The sequence below is a fragment of the Eubalaena glacialis genome, chromosome 2, assembly GCF_028564815.1.
Source record: "Eubalaena glacialis isolate mEubGla1 chromosome 2, mEubGla1.1.hap2.+ XY, whole genome shotgun sequence".
NCBI classification, from domain to species: domain Eukaryota; kingdom Metazoa; phylum Chordata; class Mammalia; order Artiodactyla; family Balaenidae; genus Eubalaena; species Eubalaena glacialis.
This window is the reverse complement of record NC_083717.1, coordinates 190,505,741-190,514,047: the sequence shown is the minus strand read 5'-3', so window position 1 is coordinate 190,514,047 and position 8,307 is coordinate 190,505,741. Positions and strand designations below refer to the sequence as shown.

At 51.9% G+C, this 8,307-nt stretch overlaps 1 protein-coding gene across 4 annotated transcripts in view; it reads right to left on the bottom strand.

Moving 5' to 3' along the window:
* Positions 1 to 1,055: 1,055 nt before the first annotated feature.
* EML1 (EMAP like 1) overlaps positions 1,056 to 8,307 on the bottom strand; it is a 141,417-nt gene continuing 134,165 nt past the window's right edge. For 2 of the 4 annotated variants that reach the window (XM_061181242.1, XM_061181244.1), the window contains 6 exons: positions 6,240 to 6,337; positions 6,041 to 6,128; positions 4,590 to 4,685; positions 3,168 to 3,298; positions 2,439 to 2,602; positions 1,056 to 1,304 (listed from right to left, as the gene is read on the bottom strand). In XM_061181242.1, the coding sequence (XP_061037225.1) occupies positions 2,477 to 2,602; positions 3,168 to 3,298; positions 4,590 to 4,685; positions 6,041 to 6,128; positions 6,240 to 6,337 (539 nt within the window). In that variant the 3' untranslated portion in view covers positions 1,056 to 1,304; positions 2,439 to 2,476. The remainder of the gene's footprint in view (positions 1,305 to 2,438; positions 2,603 to 3,167; positions 3,299 to 4,589; positions 4,686 to 6,040; positions 6,129 to 6,239; positions 6,338 to 8,307) is intronic. The other 2 variants (XM_061181240.1, XM_061181243.1) reach the window with 1 other exon arrangement.

Here is an 8,307-nt window from a genome sequence, read left to right as displayed (position 1 = left end):
CCTGCTAGCCAAACGCCTGCTTCGCACTTAACACTTGGATGTCTCAGCGGCCCCTCACCTCACTCCAGCCTGTCCCAGGCCTGACTCATTATCCTCTTTCAAACTTGCAGTGGCCCCCATCCTAGCCGACGGCACCAACATCTGCCCAGAGAACAGTCGGGGACCTGGGCCTCACCCACCGCCCCCATCCCGTCCATCGCCAGGCCCTGCTGACGTCCCCCCAGAAACCTCTCTCAGACACGCCATTCACCTCTCCCCTGTCCACCGCTTGCACCTTCGTCCACGCCACCGTCACTTCACCGAGATTAGCGTAATAGTCCCTCATCTGTCACTCTCCGCAGTGGGGCTGAGAGCTGATGGGGCCATAGGCCACTGGGAGGAACAGGCCTGGCTCTGCTTCTGGGGTCTCTCATTCCAGCAGAATCCTGGGGTTCTAGGCCTAGTTTGCCTGAGAGGTGGTAAGTCGTGGTACGTGGCCACTGCTTGCTATGTTAATGAATACCTGCAAAGTTAATACTGAGAATTTCATTTAAAATGTAGGCAAGTATGAAGGTAGCAATAATGATTTATATACATACCCCTTTTCCATTATTGAGCTTGGGAAATACTGAAAGTGTATAGAAATAAAAGTAGATCTTATAACTTTTGAGTCAATAATGGGTTTCCTTCCCTTCTCTGATCTGGTTATTCCTTAAGTATTAATTTTAAAATGATTATTTTTGCCAGTATTTACATAACCAAGTAAACTAACAACTGGGTATGGTAATTAAGCTAAATTCTTGGGAGTTCCCTGGTGGCCTAGCGGTTAGGATTCTGGCCTTTCACTGCTGTGCCCTGGGTTCAATCCCTGGTCAGGGAACTGAGATCCCACAAGCCACGTGGGGCGGCCAAAAACAACAACAACAACAAAAAGCTGAATTCTTTATAGTTATCTAATCTGATGAATGCTCACACACCATATGCAAACTACTGTTTTATTTGCAAATGACCCAGGTGAGAAAAAAAAAATCTGGATATGAAACAGAATATAGTGTGAATCATATCTAATTTTAAATATTTTAATTTATATACTTTCATGATTATAGGTCAATAAGAAATCCACTTTTCAGATTTTATTTCATTATAGAATATATTTGATAAGGATACATACAAACAGAATCATCTTTAATACATATTGTTTACTGGTGCCCGGCATTTCCGCAGCAGGCTGGAGATGTAATAAAAAATGCTTCCCAATGTTCAGCTTCATCGGCCACTCTAAACAACCAGTGCTGTAGAGTTGATGGTTCAATTCATTTACTTGCCTAGAACAAGTAAAAATCTTAACATTCGTCTTTAAGTCTGTTTATTACTCTTCTATTTTAAAATCTGAGATACATTTCCCAATGTAAACAATAAATTTCAATCTGCCACACAACTGAAATGGATAAGGCCTTCTCTGTTTTACTCATCAGAGCGCAATCTTATTTCATAGCGTAATAAGCCGTCCATGCACAAAAGACAGGAAAAGAAGCTGCCCTTAGTACCTGGTGGAGCCTTCCAGACTTCTCCCCGCTGCAGGTGTATGGTACACTAGAGAGATATCTTTTTGACTTGGTCTACTTGGTCTTAAAATACAAATATACAATGTCCGTAAGCATTAAAATAGTAAAGCCTAGCCTTACGTATTCATTATGAATTGCTAAAATCCTATACAAGTACAATACCATATCATGCCAATTAATATACAGAGGAAGGTGGCTAGTTGTCTCCACCATTCACCAGGGCCTGTGAACGGGGAACAGAGGGGACGTGATTCGTGTAGGCGTTAAGTGGCTGACTGCATATGGTTAGGCAGACAGTCTAGCTGGAACTCTGAAATGCCTGGGTACCCTGCTGCAATAGTTAAGTTAATCTGGAGTAGAATCTGACCCCTTTCTCACCAGCCTCCCAGAGGGAGAACTGAATGAAACCTTAGAAAATGTTAACCAAATAAAGTCTTATTTGCATTTCCTGATTCAGTTGTGCAAATCAGTTATCCATTCTCTTCCCCATCGACTTATCCTTTTAGGACCAGTTAATCAACAGCGATCATGATTCAGTACCTCGTTATCATAAATATTTGACTTAGCAACCTCCATGGTGACATAGTAAAGCCTATATACAATCTTTGAAAAGGCATTCTGTGACCGTTTTTGAAGAGTTCATAGAAAAGTTATGAAGGATACACCAGTCACTTCTCGATGTCACCGTAATGTAAACCTTGGCATCTTTTTTATATTAAGTGTTTTATATATTGTACAACAAAAGAGAGACCTGAATGGCTGACCCGCTGTGATGCTCACCGATTCACTAAGCTAAGGTAACCAGTAAAGGGCATAATTTTCCTGAGGTTTGTGAGAACTCTTCAAACAAAGCAGAAATCACAGTGACCGAGTGAGCGAAACTCGAGTCTGTACCTCCTGGCCCGTTCTGCTCCCCCGGGTTCTTGCCGGGACTAAATGACCCGCCACTGCATGATGCTCGTGTCTTTGCCGCCAGTGGAGATGAGGTGGCTGTCGTCACAGAGGAAATCGACGTTGGTGACGTGACTGCTGTGCCCGCTGTACACGTGGCTGGGAGCCTGGGGAAGAATGACATGGAGGGAGCTGAACGCAAAGCCATCGAGGCGGGCTTGGAAGTGCTGGACGTCTACATTCGTGCCAAACCGCATGGAGCCCCTGTACATTGAGAATCTGGTCTGGAGGGGATGGAGGCGGGCAGGGAGAGGTTCAACCCCAGAGGCTGCACCAGGCACAGGCCGGCCCAAAGGAGGGCGGACCGGATGCAGGGGTGGAGGGGAGGGTCTCCTAGGAGGAGGGTCAGGCCTGGGAAGAACGAAGAGGGGTGTTCCAGGCACCGGTGTGGGCTCGGCTCAGCAGGGCTGGAGAGAGGGAGCCGTGGTGGACAGCAGAGGAGGGGGGCCCACGAAGTGCAGAGGCGGACGAGCCAGAACCACGTGGGGGGGCGGGGTTCTCCCCGGAGGGCAGTGGAGGGCGGCCTGAAGTGCTCTGGGGCAGCCGAAGGACGGTCACCCCTGCGTTTGTGACTGGTGGCATCACTCACAGCAGCTTTCTATTCAGTTACCAACAGGCCAGGCGGTAAGTGCGCCCCGCGGGGTGAGGCTAGAGAAGAAGATGGGCCTTTACCCTGAACCGTGAGCAGGGGTAAGAGAAGAGGTGCACTTTGCCGAAGTCGTCACCGGTTGACAGGAGTTTTTTCTCGTGGGCCCGACAGGCGGCATTGATGTCGGTCCCGTCCGAGCCTTCTGGCCACACTCCTAAAACAAAGACCCCAGACAGAGCACTGGAAATACCAGGACACAGGGCCACACTGTGTGGGGAATGGCCATCGAACTCCCACGAAAATAGAAATGTCCCAGATTCAGAAACCAGGCCCAAGGAACGCTTCGTCTCAGATCATCTCCCTGCAGGCTGTTCCGGGAAACCCTCGCCGTGTATGCTGTTCTGCTGCGTGAGAGTCGCGGTGACAGCCCTTCAGGGCTTCCACCTCTTTCGGGCCCCTTCTTGACGCTACAGCAGAAAGCAGGCCAGAATCCCTGGTTCTGGACACAATGGCTTGCTTTATCCCCAAAGCATCTGACGGGAAGCTGACTAGTCCTAAGCCTGCAGTTTCCTAACTTTCCTTTTTTGGGGGTAACGCTTTACATATGAGAGGCCCTCCAAAGGGCTTTTTAACTCTGGGACTGCCTGTGTGTTTCAGGCGTTCCTTGGTGTCAGCCCTTCATGGCTGCTGTCTGCCTGGTGGTACTGGGCAGGTGGGGTGTCTGCTCACTGTGGGCCGGGTGAGGCAGCAGCTCTGACTCCACAGCCCTGTGCCCAGGTGGGCCTGGGGTGTGGTCTGGGGGATGGGGTCTCCTGACCATTGCTTCAGGAAACCCTGTTGGTCCCAATAACTTTGGATATGAGAGAGCTGCATGCACATCAGTTTCTTAACAGGCTGATCTAGAGTAAACCCAGGGTGTCCTAGCATTCAACACCAGAAGATGGTAAAACGCCAGCCCTAAGGAGACTTGTGAAATTCTGACCAACTTACTGACTTACGGTCATACATAAAGAGATTATAAGTACTGCCTTTTCTTTTTTATTCTACTGAATTGTGGCAATTTATTTTAGACCATTTATAAACATGTTCCTAATCTTAACTTTGAAGGAGGTGAAAAATTTAGTTTAAGGGCCAAAAAGATACAATCACTAACAAATGGTAAATAAATTGATCGGGTGCCATCTGGTCCATTTATCGAGGACGTTTGGCACTACCTCATATAAGAGGGTTTGGCACTACCTCATATAAGAGGGTTCTAGGACCCTCTATTATCTCAGGACCCATTTCGTATGAGAGAAAAGGGTTCTGGTTCCTCTCGCCTGGCCAGAGCTGGGCAAGCCCTGGCCCTTCCCCAGAGCTGCGGGGAGTGTGCCCTGTGTCCTGTGGGGTCCACAGGGTAGCAGAGCAGTTTGAAGCTGACCAAGAGATTTCATTACTATTAGAAAGTCATTCTAAAAGTAGATACATCCTACGTTTGAACAGAATGAAAGGTGCAGAAACCTTACCAAAGACGTGGAATCCCAAAGTGCAGGTGTATGTGGCCCATTCGATGTCTCTCGTAGTTTCCACACTTACGACTTGCTTACAAGCAGAGGGAACCCCTGGGAAGGCAAATGCAGGTCTGGTGACATCAGTGCCAAAGCCCCCTCTCCTTCTCGGGCAAGGCTGGGCCCTCGGAGCCAGGCCCCGTTGGCTACAGAGCCCTCTGGGAGGGGGACACCATCCACCTCCCAGCTCCGCGGGGACCGTGCTCACTGCCCAAGGCCCAGGGCCTCGGTGGGGACCCCTCGTCTTCCGTTTCTGCTCGTCTCCTTCTCTGGGTCTGTTCCCCCAGTCTGGCTTCTTTTCTTTGACCACCTCTGGTTCTGAGGCCCCTGTCTGCTCACTGTCTCCCTGGATACAACTCCACCCCCTGCTGTCAGGCTCCCTAGCCCTCTCCCAACATAAGCTTGGGCGCGCGCGCGCACACGCGCACACACACACACACACACACACACACACAAACCCCATCCCTTCAGCTCCGAGTCAGGAATGGAAGCTTACGGAAACCAGTCATACCAAGTACCTGTGGCGTTGCAGGTGATTTGTTTGTTCCCCAGTTAAACTCTCACTAGTGGAGTATGGGACCATGTCTGAGAAGATTCTAGACCCATGGCCTGTCCCTGAAAACCATCCCCCACTTCTGCCCCACATCAGGCAGGGCCTCCTGCCCCGCCCGAGGGAGGCCCCTTTCCTCCACCACCAGCAGCCCTGCCCAGGCCTGCTCCTCAACAAGGGGGTGCCCACCTTCCCACCCACTGGCTCTTGATGCCTGTGGCCTTGTATCTGAGATGATATTTCCTCTTCCTTAAAATGGGACAAGCCAGAAAGTGCTGTGGATCACCTGAGAGCCCGTGGGTGAAGCACACTGCACTTGCTGGTACCTTCCGCTGGGGCAGAGGCCGGGCCCTCCTCTGCCCCGGGACCCTGCACTTGGCACACGGCAGGTGCTTGCCAGATGCTGGAGGAAGCAGTGCATGGCATGTAGCATGCTCCTGGCAAGTGCAGCCTTCATCATTCGTGCCTCCACTGCCCGGCCCTGCCTGGGCTCAGACCTGGCTGGGAGGGGCTGAGGGAGGAGGAGGAGGGGCCCAGGGGGCTGCTGGGTCTCTGCCCGTGAGGGTGATGCCTTCACGAGGGCCCATCCCTCTCGCCCAGACAGCTCTGACCCACTCTCTCTGCCTCTCCCTGCAGGGCCCGGCCTTCTCCTCCTGGGGGCCCTAACCCCAAGTATCTCAGTGCCAAGGCGAGGGTGTCCAGCCCAACTCCTGTACTGCGCAGAGGAGGGGCCCAGGCCCAGAGACACCATCATGTGCCCAAGCTGTGTGGGGCGCGGGTTTTGCAGGAGGCCCCATTTGGTCTCAGAGTGAAGGTTCTACGTGATCTGCACCCACACCACACCTGGGGAGCCACTCACAGTAAAGGATTTCATAGTCTCCGGAATTCGACATGAGGAATTGTGAGTTTACAGACCAGTCCAGGTGAGTGATGAAGCTGGAATGACCCTGGGAGAGAAAACACTGGGTGAGTTTCACTCGCCTGGTAGATTCCCACCCACACTGTCCTGGCGTGACAAACAACTGCACAGACCCACGAGGAGGGACCAGCGCGCTCACCGAGCACTTGCCGACCCGTGCGTACTTCCTCCCGTTGTCACTGACTCCGTATATGTAGATGCAGTTGTCATGGGAGCCTATTGCTAAGAAATTCCCATCTGCAAAAACACGCAGGATTACATTTCAGTTGTTAAGAATAAACATTTTATCAATTACAAGCGATAATGCTAGTGGCCATGACAGAGTTAGAAAAAACAGCCATGAGTTATTTCAAAGAGACAAAATTTGCTTTTAAATGAATCCTATAACACTTCCAAAGCTATCTTTTGAAAATCCACATCTGATCAGATTCTGCCCCTTAAGAAAACCTTCCCTGGCTGTCCGCACTGCTGAAGGGTCAAGACTCAGTTCCTCAGTGGGGCCCCCAAAGCCCTCCAGGATGCGGCCGCATGCATCACTCCTCATTGAACAGACCGGGTTCTCTCAGGCCTCTGGCACACTTCCTCCTGCCCCCCCCACCTGGAAAGCCCTCCCCCTCACCTCTGTGCACACTGCCCCCTCCTCCCGCGCCTGGAAAGCCCTCCCCCTCACCTCTGTGCACACTGCCCCTCCTCCCCTGCCTGGAAGGCCCTCCCCCTCACCTCTGCACATGCTGCCCCTCCCCCCCTGCCTGGAAGGCCCTCCCCCTCACCTCTGTGCACACTGCCCCCTCCCCCCATGCCTGGAAGGCCCTCTCCCCTCACCTCCGCACACGCTGCCCCCTCCCCCTCACCTCTGTACATGCTGCCCCCCTCCCCCCCTGCCTGGAAGGCCCTCCCCCTCACCTCTGTGCACACTGCCCCCTCCCCCCATGCCTGGAGGGCCTTCTCCCCTCACCTCTGTGCACACAGCGCCCCCCTTATCCCCCCCCGGCCCCCCCCCGCCCCACCTGGAAGGCCCTTCCTGCTGCTCTTCCGATGGGCCATCAGTTAGCATCTCCTTTACCCAGGTTTCTGGCATCAGGAAAGCTTAAGGAATCAGGCCGTGATGCTCGTGTAGAAACACAAGGGAAGGAGCTCACTGTAATGTAAAAGCAGAGCAGCCCCTGTCGCTGGCAGATGAACCTGCCGAGTGTGAAGCCAAAGTGGGGAGGCCCAGGGTGTACTGGGAAGGAAGCGGGGCCTGGGAGACTAGTCTGGAGGAGGTCAGACTTTTCCTGGGGCCAGGAACCGGAAGGAAGGAGAAAGGAACCACGTGGGGGGTGGACAACCTGCACCCAGAATGGAGCCTAGAGAAGGGAGGTCTCTGCCCACGAGCTCAGGGACAGCAAATGCGTCCCTCCTCTCACTGAGCGCCAGTTCCTCCATCCACGAAGCACAGCACCTTCTCATGGAAATTCAGAGGATTCCCTTGGACAATGTCTGTAAAGGACCTAGCGGCCACTGGCACGTCATGAGGTCAATAAGGGTTCTCCCCCCACCTCTTCCCCCTGGTTTTCCTTCTCGCAAGGTAGGAGGATCTACAGGAAATAGCATGGCCTGGCACCATCAGGAAATGGTATTTTCGGAAGTCTTGGCCAATGCCTGGTCGAAATCCAGGTGTTGGCAAGTCAGAGTTAGCCTGTCCAAAGCAGGACTCGTGAGGAGGTGGGGTAAATGGGCCGAGGACTGCTGAAGCTGGGGGACGGGCCATCTTCTGCTGCTGATGGTTCTAGAGAAGGCCAGAGAGCTGCCCGGCAGACCACCTGCACTTGATCCTCCAACAGATCAAGCCCTGACAATAGTGATGATGATGACAGTAAACAGTAAATGCTAACAAGAATTACTATCAAATAATTATAACAGTCGACATTTGTTGAGTAACTACTATGTACCAGTACTATTCTAAACTCTTCCTGTATTAACTTATTTAATCCTCATAGACCCCTGTGAGGTAGATATTATCTCCACTTTTCAGGAGAGGAAACTGAGGCATGGATGGTAAAGTAACTTGCACAAGGTCACACAGGTTTATGGAAGCTGGGATTCGAACCCAGAAGTCTGACCAGAGCCTGAGCATTTCTTTGCTAAATGCCACTGCCCCTGTGACAAAGAATAAGGGTAAAGAACCGCTGAAAATCTGATAAATGATGTACGCATCCTGGCTTGTA